This window comes from Limanda limanda, chromosome 5 (assembly GCF_963576545.1).
Source record: "Limanda limanda chromosome 5, fLimLim1.1, whole genome shotgun sequence".
Taxonomy (NCBI): Eukaryota; Metazoa; Chordata; class Actinopteri; order Pleuronectiformes; family Pleuronectidae; genus Limanda; species Limanda limanda.
The window spans coordinates 6,665,209-6,688,849 of record NC_083640.1 but is presented as its reverse complement, the minus strand read 5'-3'; the positions used below and the strand labels follow the sequence as shown (position 1 = coordinate 6,688,849).

Genomic DNA, 23,641 nt, shown 5'->3' with positions numbered 1-23,641 from the left:
CAGGTTATCACTCCTGGAATAAGAAAACTCCTCTGAGTGACTGTGCGGTTGTGCCATCAGAAGGGGCGTGTGCATCGGACTGGTCTGGCTCCGCCCTCGGTCCGGAGCTCCAGAGGAGGACTTGGAGGAGACGAGGGGGCACAAAGGGTTGTTGTCTCCTTGCACTGTGTACCCTGTAACACTCCGCTCCATATACACTTACTTCACATCATATGTGATATGTGTTAATATAAACAATATTGATATTATATATCATTTTATACAATAATATTGTCTTTTGCACACTCTGTCTACATATTCTTACACTCATAGTATATTATATTATCTATTGTACAGTCAAATACTTATATTTATACCTCTACTATATATCATACCATATTATATCATACTCTCTGTATATTCTTTGTATATATAAGTCTATATACACATATTTATACATGTGTACATGTTATTATTATTATTATATTTACTATTATTATTATATATACTGTTGCTGCTGCCATTATTACTATATACTGCTATTATATTGGTATAATTACTATCATATATAAATATATATTATGTTATATTATATACTATATATACTGTACTATTTTTGTATACTGTGTAACAATAACATTACCATCATATCATCAGTACTATTACCATCATCTTGCCACTGCACCTTATCTACCTATTTATCTTGTGTTTCTGTTTTTATTCTTTCTACCTCAATATTTTTTATTTTATTCTATTGTATTGTATTTTATTGTATTCAAATATACCGGCTGCTATGACGACTTAATTTCCCTTCTGGGATGAATAGTAAGTAATCTATCTATCTATCTATCTATCTATCTATCTATCTATCTATCTATCTATCTATCTATCTATCTATCTATCTATCTATCTATCTATCTATCTATCTATCTATCTATCTATCTATCTATCTATCTATCTATCTATCTATCTATCTATCTATCTATCTATCTATCTATCTATCTATCTATCTATCTATCTATCTATATTTGAGTGTATATTACTCAGGTAACAGATGACAGGTATAAGGAGTATTCACATACTTTCCTCCACCTCTAGGGCACTGTTACAGTGTATCCCCAGCTTGGTGCCAGGTGAGTGCCAACAACTAACTAAGTTAATCATGTTTTAGTTTAGTTTCTTTACTAACCTGGCTGGGGAAACTGCTTCAAATCACTCACTCAAAATTAGCTTCCTAGCTTGTATTATTTATTTTGTAAATACACAAAAGTCCTCAGGTACTTCGGGAACGAGTTATTAAAATTATAAAATTACTTACTTTTATGATTTGATTTCTCCCCTGCCTTAGATATCAGTGAACCAAGCAGCTAGATTCCTGGATTATGAATACACATTTTGTATTATTATTATTGTTATTATTGTGTTATTATTGTCATTATTATTATTATGTTATGTTATGTTATGTTATGTTATGTTATGTTATGTTATGTTATGTTATGTTATGTTATGTTATGTTATCTTATGTTATGTTATCTTATGTTATCTTATGTTATGTTGTTATTGTTATATATTATTAGTGACATGGTTATCATTTAATCTTCAGTCTTTACTTTCTGGGTTTAAATGTGTTGACCATGTTTTCCTATTGTGTAATAAACTATCATCATCAAACTGCTGCTCTGTGACGCTGCGGACTCAACCTAAGAGCCGCACTGCATCATGGGAATTGCTGTCTGCAGTTGCAATAAACAGTCGATGGGCGAGCCAGGAGACACACGGAAGAGGGAGGCTTCCATCTGAGTCAAGTCCACCAAAGAGAACCAGAGCTGTACCGGATATAAGGTACGATTTCCTTCAAAATAAAAGAATGAGTATACAACAGTTGGCTCTCAGTGTTAAACTCTAGGCTTTTGGTTGTGCTGCACTTTCATTGTCAGATTATCAGCAAGTCATTTTATTAACTAATCATTTTGTCGACTTTTTGAATAGAAATTGGTGAAAATGCTCAGTGCCTTGGTTGACGTATTCAAGTATTTGTTTTAAGATTTAGTGGTATATAATGTCAGAAATAATATTCATAACTAGATAGTATTTTAATTTCTGTATAGCACTTTAGACTAGCCTCTTGCAAAATCCTGAAGACACAAATTTTGCAAATTTCTGTTGACATTATAGCTACTTATACTATATTTATGGCCATGAACTGCTTAAGACTTTAATTTAGGTATTCCAGCATCAAGGCTTTACCATAGACTGCATATAAAGATGGACGACATGACAACTCCCCAAAAGTGTAGCCAAAGTGTCTCGATCACCACCTGGTGGCTGGCTGCAGTATAGGTCAGAAGTCATAAAGTACACAACAAATACATTTTTGAAAGACGGTTTCGGACATTTTAGGTTGTTCTTATCACAACAGTGTATGTCCAAGTGCAAATTTTGTTGAGTTTAGTTTTAATAAGTTATTAAATGTTATGAAAACGAGGTGAAACATTATGATTGACAGCTGAGACTGACTCACGTTAGGTTGAGCTTATGCATCAAAGGAACATCTCTACGGCAACTCCATCCCCTGATTGCTACTGAGCAGACGATGCCTCCAAATGCACAAGATGGCAGCGTTCATGACCAGGATATTTTTGGCTTCGTTTCTGGATAGTGCGAGGAAGAACATCGTCCATCTTTATAAACAGTCAATTTACAATTTACATTAATAATCCTTATTAATGTAAATTGTTGAGCAGCCAACTTGAACGTGTTGCACTGTGGTCTTGTGCAGAGGTGTCAAAAGTATTCACATTCATTACTTAAGTAGAAGTATAGATACTAGGGTTTAAAAATACTTCTGTAGAAGTTGAAGTATCAACTCAAGCTTTTTACTTAAGTAAAAGTGTAAAAGTACTGGTTTCAAAACTACTTAAAGTATAAAAGTAAAAGTAATTTAAGGGGAATTTTTTCACCATTAAGGACAAACTCTTAAGCCGCATCTCAGGGGCCTATAGTGCACTACCCCCCCCTCCTCCAAAAAAACTTTTTCCTAAAGGCCATAATGACTATAATGTTATATTATGGAGCGGAAGACATGATAACTAGTTGCCAATAAGTATTGTAATAGTGCAAAAAGTCAAACTTCAGCAGAATTTGCTGTATTAAACTTAAGTGATAGCTGGCACACAGCTGGGAAGGACTTCAGTACATCTACTGTGTCTCCTGGGAACCCCAGGTACGAAAATAAGAAAACAAGCCAAAAGGAAATAGGAGTAAAATGTAATGAGTAGAAAGTACAGATATTTGCGTGAAAATGAAAGGAGTAGAAGTAAAATGTCGTCTGAAAAATAAATACTCCAGTAAAGTATAGATACCCAAAATTTCTACTTAAGTAAGGTAACAAAGTATTTGTACTTCGTTACTTGACACCTCTGGTCTTGTGTGAGGTGGGAGGTGCTTTGAGTTCTGTCGCTTCTTTGGCTTTTTTGCTCAATGAAATCATTCAGCAAAAAAAGCCTCACCAGGACGTTTATTTTGAAAGGGTGCGACTGGAACTACCGTTGCATGATCCTCCGGTCTCTTGACGTTGGGTGTCTTCCTCCGGTGGAGCTTGACTATTTACAACAATATAACGTGAAGCCTTTCTGACGCTGCCGTGCACCGCAGACCGGGAGGCGACCCGTCGGTAGGACCGCTTTTGTGTTGTTTTCCCCTCCAGAGTGCGATGCGTGTCGGTTCCTGCGGGACTTCTTTTGTGTGTTTTCCCTTCTATGTGAGCAAGTGATCTCCTCCGTGTGCTCCGTGCACTGCAGTGGTGCGCAGCTCCGCCTGGAGAAACACCTGTGCGCCTCCTCTCTCCGGCGGCCACAGCCAGGAGTGTTGAGCAGGTCCGGATCAGTGCAAAACCTGTTCTGCTCCGAACCATCCACCAGGGCAACGTGGCACGCTGCTTGTTTACCGTGGTTGTTATTAAGGCGTTATAGCTCATCCATATATTTGTGTGACCAGCACTTTGTGTGGCACCGTGGATGCAGCTGCTCCAGTGGCCAGATACCATGGAGGCAGGGTTGGAGGAGTAAAGCCAAAGTGTGTGGGTGTGTGTGTTAGTGTGTGTTGGGTGTGATGGTTCTGAAATGCAGCGGGAGTGTGGGGGCGTCTTGACGCTGTGGGGGGGGGGGTCTAATGGAGCAGGATTTCCCGACCATCTTTGGTGAGGGGCGCACCGATCACAGCTGACGCATTGCACTTCCTCGCGTTTTGTTTACTGGTCCATTACCATTATATAATCACACACCCATTTTAATCCAGTGTGTGTTTTGTTACTGAGGCAGATTACACAGACTGCCACCCCCCCCCACCACCACCCACCCACCCACCCTATTCATCCATTTATGCAGCTCCTGCTGAGAAACCTATGAATGCCAATTAAATGAAGTGTGGGTGGGGGGGTGGGGGGGTAGCAGAAACACTGTTTATGTTTACTCAATGCACTGTTTAGTGCGCGTGCACGTGTGTGAGGGTGGGGAGTGCGCCAAAAAATATACACAAGAGGAAGAGATGTGTTTTAAATGCTGCACTGTGACCGTGACTCATGGCTTTACACAGTGCAGCACAGGGGTGTGTGTGTGGAGAGTTGACATTCAAGTCTCCAAAGTGTGTGTACGTGTGTGTGTGCGTTTGTGTGTGTGACTTCCAGCAGGTGTGTTTCTAGATGAGCTGCACACAGGATGCTGTCAAACATCAGGGAGAGGCGGTGGACTATGGGCAGAAAAGGTCTCTGGTTCGTCTCTGGTTCGACTCCACGGAGAAACAACAAAAAGACGAACCTGGATTGATCTGTCCAGAAATCCAAGAGGATTCTCCCTACCCTGTCTAGTGCCCCTGAGCAAGGCACCTTACTCCCCCAACATCTGATCCCCGGGCGCCGTACATGGCTGCCCACTGCTCTGTGTGTCCTGCACCAGATGGGTTAAAAGCAGAGGTTACATTTCCCCTTACATGAGTGTGTCTGTGTGTGAGATAATAAAATGTATCTTAATCTTAAAACCCAGAGCAGCAGCAACGATTCTTTTCACAGACACACAAAGCAAAAGGGTTAAGATGCTCCTGCATGTGACTTCACTTCACACACATTAACATCAAACATCAGTTTTCCAGCATTAAGATCAGTCTCAGCACTCTTCTGATTTAACTCTTCTCAGTTACAAGCGTCCTCTTCCCCCCTCTCATCCCCTTCTTCCTCTCCTTCTGCTTGTTTTCCAGGGAACAGATCACCCCAAGGCGCGGCGTCTGTCTGCATTCGTCTGAGAGAACGAGAGAGAGAGGGAGCAGAGACACACATACCGCACAGCCAGCCAGACACCATGCGAGGAGAAGGCATCCCTCACTGCAGAGTGCTGAAATGTTAGCACTGAAGAGCCAGTGTGTCAGATCAAATCAGCAGACTGTTTACATTCGGGTGGGGGGGGATACGAGCTGCCAGACACCAGACCCACTAACGCCCCGTGTGCAGTTTAAGGCCCCTATCGGTTGCGATCAAGAAAAGACGTGTTAACGCTTCCATCAGCACTCTCTGTCACCCCCTCACGTCAGATTCAGCAATCCAGAAGCGAGCCGGGATGGAGTGGTCGCTGGAGAGTGTGAGGGAGATGGTGGCTGGAGGGATGCAGTCTGTGAGGGAGTGTGAGATCTGTGCCTTGGCCATAGCCATGTGCGTGCTGCTGCTGTTCATGTGGTACTGCTACAGGGTGGGCCGGGAGCACGGCTCGAGCCCCCTGCGTGGGAGGTATCTGGCCGGGCCTGGCCGGATCGGAGGCGTTGTGGGAGGCTTCATGAATACAGACTGTCGTGGCAGGGGCAAAGGGAAACTGGGATCGTTGCTGGAAGAGCAGAACGGCTTCGCTTTCTGCCAGTCGTCCGAGTGTTTCCGCTGCACCAGTGCCGGGGAGAGCCTGAACCAGAGGCTCTACCACAGCCTGCAGGATTACGCCAAGCGCTACACCTGGTCCGGCATGGGCAGGGTGCACAAAGGAGTCCGCGATCAAGGCCGCTACCTCAACAGCAGACCAACCATCCAGCGGCCGGAGGTCTTCTTCCTGCCCGACCTGCCGTCAGCGCCGTTCTTCTCCCGGGAGATACAGAGGCATGACGTGGAGCTGCTGGAGCAGAGCTTCCCCGCCCTTCTGGCTGAGTTTGAGAGCATCTACCACCAGCCTCCGGCCCGCAGCGGCTCCTCTCTGCCGCCGGGGTGGAAGGTCAACAGCACCCCCCGCGGGACGTGGTGGACCTACTACCTAGTCAACCAAGGCACCCCTCTGGTTCTGAATGTGAGGAGGTGTCCGCGGGCGTGGAGGGTGCTGGGACAGCTGCGCACCTTCATCGCCAACAACGTGTTCGGCAACGCCTGCTTCTCTGTGCTGACGCCCGGAGCTCTGATCACCGAGCATTACGGTCCGACAAATGTCAGGCTGCGCTGCCACCTGGGTAAGAGGGTGAAGTGTGTACCGATTCAGCCACGTGATGTGTGAGGCAGTGAATGCAACACAACAGCAGATGATTTCAGTAATGAGACGAGGTGCAGTGAGTCAGCTGCTGTAGAGATTAAACTGACGAGTGAGATTTCCTATTTAAGCTAAATGAAAATATTGTTTTCATTGCACCTTTGGATATATTTGCCTCTCTTCTCTGAAGTTTGTTGTTGTGAAGAAAGTATATTTAGCAGGATGCTTTAATACAGCACAGTATGATGATACAGGCTTTGAAGGTTCAGTGTTGAATTTAGTGACGATGACAAACCCTAGTGTAAGGTTTCAACAGGATTATTTTATATAGATCCTTTTCACCTAAATCTTACACACTGAACCTTTAATAGCAGAACATTTCGTGAGGGATGTGTCATGTGTGTGATTGGATAGCAACACAACATGCCTTGTATTTAGTCTGACCCATGGATGGACTGTTTATTTTTTCCTGCGGCAGGTCTCAGAGTTCCCCCTTCCTGTGAGCTCGTGGTCGGTGGAGAGCCACAGTGCTGGTCCGAGGGAAGCTGTCTGCTTTTTGATGACTCCTTCCTCCACCGGGCTTTTCACGAGGGTAAGAAGGGTAAAATGTATGTAAAAAAAGGATGTAAAATCTTTAACTGCACTCTGCCCATTTGTTTTTACTTATTTCATGAAGGAGGATTGACCAAACAAGGATATAAACCAATATCGCTTAAGAAAATGTATTTATTTTTTTAAATGAGTTTGACATGGGTTCCTGTTCAAAACAGTGACAAAATAAGGTTCTTGATTATTCTCAGAGGTGTCAAAAGTATTCACATTCATTACTCAATTAGAAATATAGATACTAGGGTTTCAAAATACTTTTGTAGAAGTTGAAGTATCAACTCAAGCTTTTTACTTAAGTAAAAGTGTAAAAGTTCTGGTTTCAAAACTACTTAAAGTATAAAAGTAATGTAAGGGGAAAAAAATGTCTATTAAGGACAAACTCTTAAGCCGCGTCTCAGGGGCCTATAGTGCACTACCCCCCCTCCTGCAAAAAACACATTTTTCTAAAGGCCACTATGACTATAATGTTATATTAAAATATTATGTTGAAAAATGTGGGATGCACTAGGCTACTCGTTTGAACTCCAAATATGCCCATTGAAAATTATAAAATTTTATTACAATGCAAATACATATATTGTTGGAAGAGACCTTTGGACTGAACACTACCAATAATCAAACTTGACTATCTAGAGGAAGTAAAAGTCGTAACAAGGTCGTGTTGCCTTTTTTGTGTGTGTTTTTGAACGATGACAAACCGGAATGAAAACAAGCCAAAATTAAATAGGGGTAACAAGGCTATTTTTTAAATGTAAGGAGTATAAAGTACAGATATTTGCCTGAAAATGTAAGAAGTATTTGTACTTTGTTACTTGACACCTCTGATTATTCTCCTCTTGTGTTTCTCTGTGTGTTTGCAGGCGGTGCAGAGGACGGCCCCAGGGTGGTCTTCATGGTGGACCTGTGGCACCCCAACGTGGCCGCTGCTGAGAGACAAGCCTTGGACTACATTTTCACTCCGGGCCGCTTAGAGGACAGGGAAGGGAAATAAGGTGTGAGTGAGAAACCATGTCCAAGCGAGAGACGGATGGCCTTTAGAGAGGTGTCTGTAGGATTGGGGAGCAACTCTTCTTTTTTTTTTGCTCTCTCTGCCTCCAGACCAGCTCTCACTTTCACTGTGTACATATACAGTATCGGTCGTAGCTCTTCTTAGCAGATGACAAAACATTGGGCCTCTTTTATCAATCATGTTCATGTTTTTTGCCTGTATACTGAAAGACAGCCACACGTGAAAGTACTTCAAACCTGAGCAGGTGCACGATTGTTTACGCAAACATTTGACTTGAGTGTATTAAAACCATAGCAGAGACATGTGAGGTTATTTCTTTCATTGGTGTTTGTTAGTTAGCAAGATTACGCAAAAACTACAGAACCAATTCCCATGAAATGGGGTGGGAAATGACCTACGGACTTTATCCGCCTGGCCGCCATAGAATCCGATGTGCAAAACATTTTAAAAAATAATTTGACACACGTAGAAGACACCGTCAAAGATGTCAAAAGAGTTTGTGGTGATAAAAACTGACGAATGTACCGTAAATACGATCAAGTGATTCTGCAGCTGCATTAATACGTCACTTCTGCCTCTGCTAGCTTTACCCGGCTCCAGCTCTCGTGAGTAATACCGGGGATTTGATGCTGTTGTGAACGTTGAGGACCTCCCACTGTGCTGTGCATGTGTGAAAGAGAGACCACGGGTAAACTCCGTAGACAGTTCTCTGGATTTTACCCTGAGTGGATGAAAACAGTTAAGGAGGTCCATAAGGCCAACCTGCTCTATTCACTTTACATGAACTGCAGTCATTGGGCAAGCCTTCCTGTGTCCTGACCTCCTCCCAGGCATCAGGACACACAAATCACAACAGCACATGACTTGACTACACTAAACATCTAACACATGCTATGGATTATTTTACTCTGACTTATCTAGATACACCCACATACATTTCTGCAAGGGCTAAGATATTTGATCATTCAACTTTTTACATGACTCAACATATCCAGTCCCACTCCAGCTTATCATTTTGTGTCTGGAAAAGACACAACTGTCAGTGGGTTTGAATATTTTCATTTCAGAACAGAGCCACAACAAACATTTGACTTTTGCCTGCTTGCAGAATGTATATTTTAGTGATTGTAGCTTCCATAATGTATTTGTGTAAAAGTAACACTGAAGTTGAGGAAGCACTCGTTACACGTTCAATGAATTTGGTTCTTGTTTTGCTACAGTTTGGGATTTTAATAACTTCTGACCAAACTGGCGACTGCAGATAGATCTATGGGAATGTCGCGGTTGTTCCAATGACATGTTCCTGTGTTAATCATTATTAAGGCAAACAGATTTCATCCACATGTGGTTTGATATTTGAGGTCCAATGTCAGTCGCGACATGAATGTTTACAGACGTCTCTGTCTCGACGACTCCTGCTGGTGTGGTAGTTATTTGTGCTCCTCTCTGGAAAAGTCCGCCCTGCTTTCTCAAGACATGGTTAGAGAAGCACATTTTTAGGTCCAACTGTGTGAGTCGGCCTGTGCTGTGTCACTGGATATGAAGTGTTTTTGGTAAATTTACTAAACTCTTGTAATTTGCTTGTATTTGATATCAGGTTTGTATTTCTGTAAATAGGGTTGAGTTAAAAAGAAAACAACAACGACTGAACAGTCTGAGATGTTTTGAAATGATTGTCTTCAATGCTATAACTATTGTGTTGTCTTGATTTTACAGCTGAAGTGATGGCATTTTCATTCTCCGTTCTCAAAGAGCCAACCATGAGATCATTTTGATAGATTGAATTTGTAGATTCTGTAAAATGTTTATGAAGTATTATCTCCGTTGTTCTGTGACGTTTTTTTATTTTAGGACTCTGTCATTTTTGCAGCGCCACACGTTGCCCATTGTTAAAGCCACAACCCCGGATTCTTCGACAGCACTTCATGGGCGTTCGTGCACAGTGTGGAAAGGTAGCGACAAATCATCTTTAGCATCTTTACAAGTCCACTGCAATTCAAGATAATCATGGAGTCAATTCCAATGTTTACAGAAGTGTGATCATTTTCAAGTTGTTTACAACATCGGACGACACCGACACTCACATTGAGCTGTCCATAACTACTGTAGATTTGAAATCAAGAGTGCTTTAAATCCACTTAGGACAATGAAATCTGTCATTCCGAAGCATTTGCTTTACAGTATAAGATGGGGCAACCGTATTGTTTACATTAGGGTTAAAGATTTGTGCTTTAACACAGTCTTGTGTGGATTTTGAACAGTATTTCTGTACATTTAATAAATGGTATCTTATCTAACGAGCTGTTGTCAGAGGTGTCACTTTTACACAGAACAAGAGATGTGGACATCACATGATGGTACGAACTTAATCTAGTGCATTCTGCTCGATGAACACTTTCAGAAGAAAAAAATACCGCTTGTGCAGAATTGCTACTCTGGTATCGACGATAGACTTTTCCATTAAAGCAAGAGGACAAAATAAATTGTGTTGCTTCCTCTCAGACAGATGCAGTTTGGATGCAGTGGCACCGGGAGGCATAGACACACAACGATGCTGTCACTGCTCTGTTTTCTCATTATAGCAGCAGTTATTTACTGCCAGGCTTTGTAGCCTCAGCATGGAAAGCATTAAAGCGCTGAGGCAACAAGAACATCATAGAGTCATTGTTACTTCATGGGTTCATAAAGAAACTGTCTCCAGAGCCAAGGAAATGGATTCCTGACACAGCATCAGCATCCTTCACTGTATGGGGATCTCCAATGGTACGTTCCTGTCTCCACATCTGTCTATGGATGAAGACACATGTTGATGTGCCAATAATCAGCAATAATAAAAAAAAACATATAGGCTGAGTCATGTAGGAAGACAGAAGTGATGTTATTTATAGACTGCATGTTTTTTGGACCCAGAAGTGTTCTTGTTGCAGCTGTTGAATCATCAAAGTAGACAATAGTAGTTATTCTTAGATTACTGCCTTGTATCCAGAGCTGAGCCTTCTGTGTGTTTGAGAGAGAGAGCGAGAAACACTACGTCTCATCACCGGAGCACCAGAACATTACTGCATTTTGAACCGACATTTCATGAAGTATAGAGATTCTTATTATAATAAGACCAATACAGAGGAAAATGTGACTCCTTCTCCACCTCTAAATTCACACTATTCACACAACTTGTCGTCCTCAGGGATGTTTTTAAATCAACTATCGTCGAGGGCCAGAGGAAGGACTCCTGTTCTCAGCTGCATATCACTAACAGTGTGTATAAATGTGTGTTTTTGTCATAAGTCAGGCTTGTGTGTGGGCTGATGAGCTGCATGGAACTATATAGGTGTAGCTGACGGAGCAGGTGAATAGTTAATTCAGAATCACAACCTGTGAAACACCATAGTTTGTGTCGTAGAAGAGTTTCACACACATGGTAACACTTCAGTAATTGTTGCAGTGTAATGCACCAGACTGGTGTTTCTCCTAGAAGTCACATTGTACAATCACAGAAATAGCCTTCATTATAAAAAATATCATTCAGTTGTTCATGCCACATCACTGGGGGACCACAGAATATGGAATGGTACGGGCTTGATGTAGAGAATCTTCTTTGAGTTGTGTGTTGCATTGTTTTACAGCAAGTACGTGTTGACAGTTTATTTTGTTTTGTTTGTGATGTTGCTCTGTGTGGTTGTTTTTTTTGCCAGGGATCAGGGGTCAGATCAGCAGGTCATGATCAGGTCTCGGAGAAAGGAGGGACTGGGCAGAGTCAAGGGTGACACACTCAAGGTGTTGCATTTGTCTTCTGTATCTTTGCAGATAGATTGAATTGTCAGTCCTAACTTGGTCTTGTGATCGTGTTGTAGATTGTGGTTTCTTTACTTGTCATTCTGTTAAGATCACCCTATACTTACCAGGGCAGGTAGGTTCCAGGCAGGTGAGGATGTGGAGGTAAATGCCAGTCAGTAGTGAAGGAGGGAGAGGAGTTGGCAGCTTGCTGGGAGGCTTTTGTTTAGCCTTTTTCCCCCTAGTATGATTTAGTCTTTTCTTTCTGTCGTATACCTTTAGTTGATAACCATTTTTTTTTCACCTACTCCTTCCTGAGGATCTGCGTCTTCTGTGGTGCCTTTTTTTCAAGTTTTTAGTACCCAATAACTCTCAATTCATTCAAATGCAGGTGAATAGAGAAGCCAGAATCACATCAGCCTCTGAAATCCATTAGTCTGAGCTGTGGTTTTTGGAACACGTGATATTTCTATAAATGTTACAGCTAATTAATGCAGATGGGAAGATGGTCACTGGTGTTTCTCCTATTTTCTCCACCAGGAGGAAAACAATGACACACAAACAGCCTATTCAGTTCCATGCCACATCTTGTCAGTAAAAAAATCTACAGTTACATTAGGCCAGTTTAGAGTTTGAGTGGAGTAGAAGTCTACAGTTTACTGACAAACAAATGTGCATTAGCATCAGGGATTGGATATTATTATAGTATTGATTTCCATCATTCTTGGAGTGGAATGTGTCCTGAGAGAATCTGTGTTTGTTTCTTTCCGTCTCCTGCTGTGTTTATCTAACGGGTTAATCTCTGTCATGGAAAAGTTGGCCGACCACTGACAGGCTGGCTACACCTTACTACCGTCTCCACCCACGTCACAGAGACGAGCATCCACATCAATGAAAAAGGTGACGCGCTTCTGCAGCTACGTGTGTGTGCTCCGCTGCGCTGCTGCCGCACAGCAAACCAGGTGGAGAGATGAAGCCCAACGAGTGATGGAGGATCACCCCAGCGAGACGGAATAGAGCAGATCCGCAGCTATGAGCTCCTCCTTCCCCAAATCTGAATCCACGACCTCCTTGTTGAAATCGTCCACGGCGGCGAGGAGACCGACACACCTCCCTGAGCGCACAGCAGAGAGCCGGAGGAGTCAGCATCAGCATCAGCATCAGCATCAGCATCAGCACCAGCATCAGCATCCCCACCCGCAGCATCAGCACCAGCATCCCAACCCGCAGCATCAGCACCAGCACCACCACCGTCCCGCCACCACGCTCCGGAGCAGCCCAGCCGAGGAGTCCTTCTGGTCGGCCGAGTGCGACGTCAGCGCCCGGAGACCCCTGTGCCACCCCACCCTCGTCGGCAGCCCGGACAGTAGTGACCACGCAGCCACTCGGGACAAGTGCAAGTCTCATGCCCCGACCCACGGCCAAGTTCCCGACCCCCCACACAGCGGCGAGGCGGGCCGGGGTGTGAGGGAGCGCTGCAGGTCCTCCAAGCCCACCCACCGGCACCACCACCGCAAGAAGCACCCCCGGGAGGAGCGTCCCCCGGCGGCAGGGGCACCCGAGCCCGGGCATCCCCGCCACAGCAGCCCGGTCCCCAGGGTGCCCTCGCTGTCGGACAGCAACGACGACAGGACGCCTCTCTGTGAGCCGAGGGACCGTCGGGGACCAGGTTCGGCCAACAGTGCAGGAGGACAGGTCCCCAGTCCGTCCCCGTCCTCCTGCTCCCCGGTCCCGCTGTCCAGCAGGTCGTCCCGTCGCTCCCGGAGGTCCAGCGCTGCTTCCTCTGCATCCGATGTCCATTTATGCAGCATCCTCAATTCACTCTTTGGCCAGGTAACGGATAAAGAAACGTGAATGTGCACTTACACCACTAGATGTGGTCTGGATCAAGTCATCCTTCACAGTTTCTGTTCATTTAAAGAGTTTTAAGTGCAGCTCCTGAGTTCTGTGGCCCCTGACAAGCTGTGTTAGTGAAACCCCAAAACCTGAGTTCTAATTCATGTGAGAGCCTATAGTTCTATTGGTTTAATGAGAGGGGTTAATAAGAAGAAAATGAGGTTTTGTTAACCAACGTGAATGGACAACAGCAGTGGCTTCAGTTCAGTAAATGGTAAATGGATTTGTATTTATATAGCGCTTTTCTAGTCTGATGAAGACCACTCAAAGCGCTTTACAGTACAGTTTCACATTCACACATTCATACAGTGCATCTACTTGCAGCACTTTGTTATTCTATGGGGGGCTATTGAGTGTTCAGTATCTTAGACCAAGGACACTTCGGCATGTAGATGGTTCAGACTGGGGATTGAACCGCCGACCTTCAGGTTGGAGGAGGACCACTCTACCCCTCAGCCACAGTCGCCCGTAAGACAGGCTTCATCTACAAAACACATCAAATCCAGGCTTCCCCTGCAGAAGCACTCTGCTAAAAATATAATTCTTTGCCACTGTCGTTTGGCTGGCTCCAATGACGTTTCCAATCAATACACGCCATTGTGCTCTGTGATGCAGTCTGCAAAAAACTGTCCCCACTGTACAGATTGATTATATAGACAGGGAAAAAGGCTTCTTCTATACACATTCATTTCTTATATAATTTGTAAATACAGCGCTACCTCCTACAGACCTCAGCCAGTCAGCCGTTCCCTCTTGAAGTGGATGTGATGGGGGCATTTTAAAATGCTCAATATCAGAGATGTGCAAATGTCTGATGTGCTAATGTGTATTTGGTGAAAAACAGAGAGATGGACATTCATGTTCCTGCATCATCATCATCATCACTGCAGCAATTGATGTGTTGTGTTGGGAGGAAATCACTCTGATGCTCCCGTTGGTGATGGAGGGATCTATTTTGAGCCTGCCGTCTATTTATACGTAGAAAATAGGTTCCACTTAATATGCTTGGGTTGGTATCAGTGATGTGGATTTGCATAATTTTAGCTTGCAGAGCTGAGGTCTGCAACCAATTTCAGTTTTACATCACAAATCCTCACAAAGCTCCACCATGTCGCATTGTGTGTGGTATTTTGATTTTATGCCGATCCTTAACGAGGAGGTTATTTACAGATTTCAGAATTAGGAATCTCTCAGCTTCAGGCTCCGTATGGGAACACACAAGAAAATCCTCAAGCACTTGTAGAATGAATGCCTCCTCTACAAATATCCCATGAGTCAGTGTGCGAGCAGCTCTGTGAAAACATTAGTGTGACCTGTAGAAGGTCTTTGATGAGACAGCTAGATGGGGAGGAGGTCAATGACGGGCAGGAATATAACACCGGGTTTTAGAGATATAAACACACTCTGCTCTGCCTTTAGCATTTTTCTCTAAACAATGCATTCAGAGTAAACAGGATTTTCACGGCTCTGGCTGCAAGTTGTGGTTTCACTTGCCAAATGTGAACAGATGGAGATCGACTACCTTGAATCCAGTTTGCATATGTGCAAACACACACAGATTTAAAAAATCACATGAATAAACAAACGTCAGTAGCTGCATTGCTGCCTCTCCCGGTCTTTGTGGAGGTGCCACGAGGCTGCTGTAGGTCAGGCTGACCTTGTCTTTGACGGCAGAGGGCACAGGATGATGTGTGTGTGGCGCGGGGGAGTGAGGCGAGAATACAAAGCATGTGCAGATAATTTGAGAACGCCTCAGGGATTCAAAATGCAATCTCCATCCAACCATCCGTTATCTTTGCACTTATCCTTTGCGGGTTGCAGGCGGTGGGCCAATCCCAGCTGACATTGGGCAAGATGCACCGTGGACAGGTTGCCAGTTTATCACAAAGCCAACATACAGAGACAAACTACCATTCACACTAACCCCTGCAAGGTTTTCAATAATCTTGCGTGTCTTTTGAAAGCCCCAATCGAGCTGGGTTTCAAATCATGAACCTCCTTGCAGTGCATGCCAGCCAAATAACAATCTCAAGGTTGCAAATTGAGAAACGAGTCTGGTGGTACGTGAGAGTGCAGGTGAGGAGCTGGAAATAGGTTATTACAGAGGAGTCTTGTAAAATTGCCTGCTACAGATTTTCAAACAGCACAAACACAGCAAGTACCTGGAAGTGTGTGTGTGTGAATGTTTGTGTTACACTGGGCTCAAAGGTTACTGATGTGTGGCGTCTGTGAAGCCGTGTCGAGTTGTCTGTGTCGTTCACAGATCGGCTACAACAGTTTGGTCAGCGTGACAGTTGGGTGAAATATCGCACAGAAGCTCAACCTCTTTTCCTTTAATAGGCATACTTCATGCTTCACTTCCCTCTCTCATTTACTTTCTCACTCTCACTCTCACTTCGTCTCCCCCTCTCTCTCTCTCTTTGAGTGTCACTGGCCACACTTTGCTTATACTTGCAGACAGACAGCGAAGTGCAGCGAAGTTCACAGTTGTTTTCGTCCATCAGCTGCAGGTTAGCACCCCAGGCTTCATGGGTCTTGCTGAAACCAGAGTTTTTACTCCTCTCAGAGCCCAAACTGCAAACCTGACGGAGAAAAAGTCCTCATGGTCCTTTGCAGTGTCTCTTTTCTCTCTTGGTATGGGAAACTGCTTAGACTGGCCCCTGAGAACGGTAAGACTGTTTTCACTGTGATATACGGATGTCACACCCTGTCTCTCTCAGTTAGTTTGGTGGATTTTGTGGCAGGTTCAAAACTGAAACTGGCAATAAAACTTGACAGTGGTGTATCGTTTTTGGAAGTTTTGAATGCTTTTGTGCAGCTGTTTTCAGTCTCTGCTCAAGCTTGAGTAGATGTTGCAGAGGTTAAGTCCTCATACTGCCACATTGCTATAGAGGATTTTGAGTTGTTTTGTCTGTGTGTGTGTTTTTAATGATATCCACACACAGCGCCTTTACAAAAATAGTTAAAATCAGCATTTGCTTGCGTTGTGTTATGTTTGTTTAAGTAATGTTTTTTCTTGCACATTACTTTATTATGACTTGAAGCTTATTCTGCCACTTTGCTGCTTGTAAATGGCTTCCGTAATATTGAGTTGACCTTGTGTTAGATTAATGGCTTCAGATCTTTGTTGTGCAGCCGGCACTATTTCTTCAAAAGGAGAAGAAAATGTGTCTCGATGTCTGCACAGAATCTTGTTTTTTTTCTTCTGTGACAATACGCTGACACATGTAGCCAGCTCCACGGTGCTTATGAGCTTGCATTTATATGTGTAAGTATGTTTACTGTTCAAGTGACAGTGTATAGGTGTGAGTTGCCAGTTCGCACGTCACACGTAAACAGTTGTGAACAATGAGTGGAAAGTTGGCAATGTGCCGCTTTATCGATGTATTTAGATTTCTGTCTGGTTTTTGCATTCCCAACATTGCTTCATTTACAGTAACACAACACTCACACACTTTCCTGGATACGTACTCTATCCTTAACCCTAACATTAACCTAGGAGGTTAAGTGTCCCCAAAAGGAAGACAAGTTCCCTTCATGTGACTGTGTAAACCTCACAACATGAATAATAACTGGACAACACATACACACACATTACAGAGAGAAACTAGTTGACTGTCACACGTCCTCCTCTCTCAGTTTGCAGCTTTATTCCATTCTGCTCTGAAGCCTCTACAGATCTCTAACTCTGTCTCCCCCTCTGGAAAGATGCTCCAGGACGCTGAGAGGAGACTCAGAGGGGGGCTGCCCTGTGAGGAGATGGGCCATGCAGGGTATCTCCGGCCTTATCAGGAGTCCATTGTTTCCATGACACAAAACTGCGTTCTTGTGAGCAACATACTGGGACAAACCTGTGTCTTCCTGAGTAATGGCGTGGCCAATTGCAGGCAGACTGTACGTAAGTCTGGACAAAACATCCTTCTTATATCTACTTCTTGTCTGGGTTGTTGCGGACCTATTTGCTATCACTGCAGGGCCCGTTCTTAAAAAGTTCTTGTCATTAGTGAGTCCTCTTCAAATATTTCGATAACATACTGTCACTTTTTATTGTTTGTGTGTTGGACGTTTTGTGCAGAGCTTTTTATAAACAATCTATGATGCAGAGTGAAGTTCATCCTACCTGGTTTATCTGCAGGGAAGATTTTAAAGCCAGTGTTATTAGAAAAAACATTTTTTTCATTTTTTTGTTATTGTTTTTTCATATATTGCATGTCTAACCTGTAAATTCATATGTTTCAATGTTCTGTTAAGCAATCGTCACAATCTTCAGACCATTGTTCACAACTTTTCAAAATAAATCGGTTTTTCAGCTAGATACAAAGCAACAAAACAAACTTCATGCTGTTACTTTAAAGACAAATTGCCAATTTCTATGAAAATTGCGATTTTGACCCACAATTTGACCCAGTTGTCAACCACTGCTGTAGTTTATCAAAGGATGTAGAGGAGGACGTGTTGAGCTTGGTCCAAATACTGACTGTAAGCACTCCCTACTGACTGCTACAGAACGCTGGGCGCCTGTTTATTCAATTTATTAATATTGAATGTATCAAAGGTCCAAATTGCACCAAGTTTTGAATTTGCACCTCCCTGGGCCATTACCAATACACATGCCTAGTGTGATGTGGATAAGAAGAATGGTTTGCAAGATGCTGCTTGTGACTGGCATCCTTCCATCTGCCAAGTGACTGCAGATGTGTTTAGGACATTGTGAACACATGCAGTGCACATGAATGCAACAGCCTTCATTGATCAATTGGTTTCCAACCTTTCTCAGCTTAAACAGGTCAAACAGGTGCAGTGATGCTGATTCAGCAACGCTTTGCTCCACTGCTCACCTTTCACAGATATACCTATATCTTTAATTGTATGGTGAGTGCATAAAATACTAAAGAAATACTGTACTGTTTTGGGAAATACACTTTTTTTCCAAGATTAACATGAAAGGCTCGAAAACACTCACATGTCTGTAGTAGCCAAGCTTTGTTAGAGACCAGCTGTTTCTGCTTGTTTTACAATGTTAATGTTAAGCTCACCTGCTGCTGGCTGTACTGTAGCTGAGTGGAATCAGTTTCTCAGATTATCATATTGGCCAAAGTGAAGACAGTAAAGTAGTGGAAGTTTTTGAGTAGATATTTCAGTGGTCTGGATCTTGTCAGTGTAAATTGTGGTGGATGATGAACCGGCAGTGATGCATGAAGGGCTGATGGTGTTGCGCATACGTGCATGCTGTGCCGGCTGGTTATTCTGGATCTTCAGGTGTCTGCTCCCGTGGTTTCTATCTCCGTGGTTCCGGTCAGACACTTCTTTCAGGCTGACGTCAGCACCTCATTGTTGTGTTTAGACGTCTCACTGCTCCTGCTGTTAACCCCTGAGGGCTCTGGGATATGTCTGCCTCTCTCTCTGCCCTTTAAAGGTTGTGCTCATCGTAAGCAAGCACTGAAAAAATAGAAACGGCCACATTCTTCTGTAAACTGTGAGGGTTATGGTTCCCAGTCATGCTTGATATACTGGGAGGATTTGTCATCAAGATGTGAGATAGTTCCAGTTAACATCTTTTATCGTTTAAAGTTCACAAAACGACTGTTATGGAGAAGGGAGATTTAGGTTTGGGCATCACTCGAGTCACAGCGTTGTCAGGGGAAAGTTTACATGATGATGATTAACTCATATATAAACTGTATGAGTGTGTTTTTTATGATGTGACTGCCATTGTTTTTGTGCTGACCAATGATCTAATGTCATTTCATTACAGGACAGAGAGCTGCGGCCAGAGGAAATGGATGGTAGGTTTCACCTTTACTCGACTTGAGCACTCAGACAAAATGTATCGTAAAAACATTGCTTGACAGGTTTGTCAAAGCTTGTCATAGAACAAAAGCAAAGGGGAGACAGGTTTTAATTTACATATTAGTTGACAGTTACAGTCATTTTCTGTTATTTCTAAACAGAGTTGCGCGACGCTTTCAAAGAGTTTGACAAGGACAAAGATGGTTTCATCAGCTGCAAAGACCTGGGAAACTGTATGAGAACCATGGGATACATGCCCACTGAAATGGAGCTGATTGAGCTGAGCCAACAGATAAACATGAACTGTAAGGACCCACCTATGTCGTGCATCTACGAGCCATTCAACTGTATCCTGTGTGTGTATTGTGGTCTGAAATTCTGTCCCAAAATCTTTTTTGTCAAGTGGGAGGTCATGTTGATTTTGAGGATTTCGTAGAGTTGATGGGTCCGAAACTCCTCGCTGAAACGGCTGACATGATCGGAATAAAGGAGCTGAAAGATGCGTTCAGAGAGGTAAGAGGTTTACTCACCATAGCTCTTGTCATGTTGATATTTGCTAATTGCATCTTCATCATCAGTGTTGTTCCTCTGCTTTTTGTTCTCAGTTTGACACTAATGGAGATGGTGCCATAAGCACATCCGAGCTCCGAGATGCAATGAGAAAGCTGTTGGGTCAACAGGTGAGATCATAAAGTCAACACTTCTAATACCTCTTTAAAATTAAGTCGGTATATGCTTAAAAATGTAGAATGGAAGGTAGATTGTATCCATTCCCATTCCAGACAAAAGCAAGATGTAAGTGGGTGTTCTTACTTTATATGAGTGTGGGGCTCCACTCTGTTTACTATTACAATTTTTTTTCCAGGTGGGTCTAAAGGAAGTAGAAGATATCCTGCGGGATGTTGACTTAAATGGAGACGGGCTTGTTGACTTTGAAGGTAAAACAGCATCTACAAACTACTTATTTATTCAAAGTATCCTGGGAAGTGTTGTGCATTCTGTCATCGTCCCTCTCTCTTTCTCTCTCTCCACAGAGTTTGTACGAATGATGTCTCGCTGAGGTCACAAAAAGATCGGTCCTGAATGTGAAGCTGTGTCCTTGTCTGTACTTGACCGAGTTCGACAGAGGATCATGCTGAGATCTTCTGAGCCGTCCCAATATAAATCAAACTGGAATCAAAACTCCTTGAATGTAACGGAGAAAAGCGTCACCTCTCACTTTCAAACAATAAGTGTTCTTCCTGAAAAGTCTCCGGTTCAGTGAGGCGAAATTTGCTGTAGCCTAGCTGATGATTGTTCAACTTAGGTTTTTGCACTTTAATTCTCACTAAATAACTTCCTGTGTGGATAGAACGCTAGTGTCTCGTCTCCTCTTCTACGTGGCTAATATAAGTGTTTAGCATAACAGTCAGGATTAGAGAATGTATGCCTATAGAAAAGATTGAGAAGACTGTTACGCTTCATCTTCACACAGTATGTGTTTTATTAGAAGTTATAAGTGGAATGAACTGGTGCTCCCCCAAGGAACCAACGTGGTAATATCACACCTGTGTTGTAACCGTGTGACCATCTGTGATTTCTCACTGTGCCAGTTCAGTAAACAGAAGCATCAACTGTCTGACAGCTACATGCAATGAAGCAGCAGATCTCTGAAATCGATGAGCAGCAGAACTCAGAATTACAGTTCATATACAGGATCTCACTCTGCATGGTCTGGATCAGGGACAGTGGAAAACCCATTTAAAGGAGACATATGGGGCTTTTTATCAGTTTTTCTTTCCTCTAGTGTGTTTTAAAGAGCCAAAACTCTCCTCCACAGAAAACCCTGCTCCTGAAGCTCCTCGTCACCAGCCTGGCCGATACCTCCGGGCTGTCATAATGTCACATGACATCACAATGCAGACATTTGCATGATTTAAGCCTAACGGCCACTCTGGCACACCCTCTACTAAAACCAGTTAAAGCGAGGGCAGAGGTCAATATTTCCTACAGGAGCTGCAGCATTGGCCAATATGAGGAATTTATGAACGTGAATAATTGCATTATATGTCTCCTTTAAAAAAGATGCATAGCTCTCTTTCAAAAGCCAGAAAACCAAAGTGCTCAGTGACACTAGCCTGCTGTGGTCTGCAGCATCCAATGCAGTGTAAATGGAGCCTCTCCACTTACTGTCTGACAGCGCTCACAGGTTTGAATTCCTGTCATCTGTAACCTTGCTTTGGGAACAAGTAATGTCAGTTTTCAAAGTATCACCACGACCCTGTCTGTGAACACACCGTAGGAATGACATTTGTGGTCTGTATATGCAGTGGATGTGATTATGTTGTACCTGTACTGTATGTCAGTGTCAATATGAATCTAGTTGTGGTAATGTTCCACACATCCGTGTTGTTGAAGCAATTTTTATGCATGCCAAAGACAGAAATTTATTAAATTTAGTATGCACATTACATGTTTTTGTCTAAGGAAGTAAATACAATAATTTCGCCAAGTTCATTGTGTACAAAAATTAAAAGGTGTCTACATTTGAGCCCCCTTTTCCCATGATAAAATTATCAAAGAAAATACAGGAGCAATATGGTAGAAAGTGTTTCGCGTCTGTTATTAAGAAGTCAAATGAAAATATACTATGCTTATACATTGACGACAGTTTTTTTTGTCATGAACCTTAAATGGTTTAACAATAATTTGTTGACACGTGCACAGAGAAAGTGATGTGAATGTTGTAAGTCTTCACCCCTATGTGATGTCTTCAGGATTAGAAGGGGGTGGAGTAGAACGTAGTAAAGGATTCCACCAGGGGGTCTCGACACTGGTTTGACAGTTTGACATTAGCCGCATAATTGGCTGGAAGAGACTGTGGCAGAATCTGATTGGCTGTTTAGAAATGCCCACAATCAGCTGATCAATAAGAAAAGATGAGAGAGAATTGAGATTGATTGACGGGGTAAGGTCTTCCTGACTGAACTTGTCATTATCAGCATATTGGTACATCACTATGCTGTCACAGCACGTCATGAGTTCAAACCTCCTCATATCTATTATTCATACAAGTCTCTGAGACTTAGGGTGGGGTTTGTTCACTGTGCAGGAATCCTGCATGGATTTGCAGTTATGTGCAACAGTACAAACACAGATGCATCACAAAGTCAAAATTACTCTATTGTATTGTGCTGTGTCCCAGATGTGACCTAATAATATGACTAATTTAGATTTGATGAAAGATTTCTGTCTGATACAAACATGTTTGGTGGTTAAAAGACATATTAGGTAGTGACAAAGTTTTCTTCAATTACATAACAAAGTCACATTCTTCTGCTTTATTAGGGCAACGGTGACAACATGGATTTACAAGCCACTGCAGTGAATATACTTCACTGTTAAGCTTCGACTATTTGGTAACAGCATTGTAAAAGAAGTTAACCTTTTACAATACACCGCCCCGTGCTTTGGCCTTGGTTGCTCTACATTAGGTTTGTTTTTTCATCTGTATTTGGCTTAGTCTTGACACAACTTTGACAAATTACACATTATTTAAAGGGTCTTAATTATCTCTATGTAAAGCATTTGACCACGGGCCAGATTGCTGCTATGTTTGTGTCTTGGTCAATCTGAACTTTCCGTTGTAAAATAGGGGGGGAAAAGGTCACCTTTTTTATTTCAGGTACATTATATGTCAGGGTTTGGTTACAGGTTCAAATGATAAACCGGCAGTAATATTAACACTAAAATGTTGGGCTAGCCACAGTTTTCATCCAGAAAGAACAGAGGAGATTGTTGCAGGCACAGCAACACCCACAACTAAACTGCATGTACTCAACACGCTGCCCCTGGGCCACTTCTGGAGGAACATGAGGTTAAAAGCAGCAGCAACAAACGTTTTCGTATTAAATCAAGTCAATTTTACTATGCATGTTTGTTTCATTTTTATGAATAGAGGGCAGTTTTACTGTATGTTTATACAGGTGCTGTGTTGGGTAAAAAAGCAAACACCTGTCACCCACAGAAGAAATGCTGTTGCCATAGCAACTATCTCCATTCATTCCTTTCTTACCAGCTCTCTAGTGCACCGTGTGCGCACGCTGCGTTGGTCCCCTCT

At 43.0% G+C, this 23,641-nt stretch overlaps 2 protein-coding genes across 6 annotated transcripts; both read left to right on the top strand.

The window, feature by feature from the left end:
• Positions 1–3,563: 3,563 nt before the first annotated feature.
• On the top strand, positions 3,564–10,382 carry asphd2 (aspartate beta-hydroxylase domain containing 2). Its single transcript, XM_061071358.1, has 4 exons — positions 3,564–3,652; positions 5,230–6,450; positions 6,946–7,059; positions 7,937–10,382. The coding sequence occupies exons 2-4, from the start codon at positions 5,586–5,588 to the stop codon at positions 8,065–8,067; spliced, it is 1,110 nt and encodes a 369-aa protein (XP_060927341.1). The 5' UTR covers positions 3,564–3,652; positions 5,230–5,585; the 3' UTR covers positions 8,068–10,382.
• Positions 10,383–12,888: 2,506 nt separating this feature from the next.
• On the top strand, positions 12,889–22,072 carry cabp1a (calcium binding protein 1a). Of its 5 annotated transcripts, none has more exons than XM_061071834.1 (8): positions 16,019–16,421; positions 17,470–17,646; positions 19,508–19,538; positions 19,704–19,847; positions 19,946–20,055; positions 20,148–20,222; positions 20,408–20,480; positions 20,577–22,072. In XM_061071834.1, exons 1-8 carry the CDS (start codon positions 16,281–16,283, stop codon positions 20,600–20,602), a joined length of 777 nt encoding a protein of 258 aa, XP_060927817.1. In that variant the 5' UTR covers positions 16,019–16,280; the 3' UTR covers positions 20,603–22,072. The 5 variants fall into 5 exon arrangements, with proteins under 5 accessions (XP_060927814.1, XP_060927817.1, XP_060927815.1 ...); XM_061071832.1 differs by having other exon boundaries at positions 17,461–17,646; XM_061071831.1 differs by lacking the exons at positions 16,019–16,421; positions 17,470–17,646 and adding an exon at positions 12,889–13,689.
• The last annotated feature ends 1,569 nt before the right edge of the window (positions 22,073–23,641 follow it).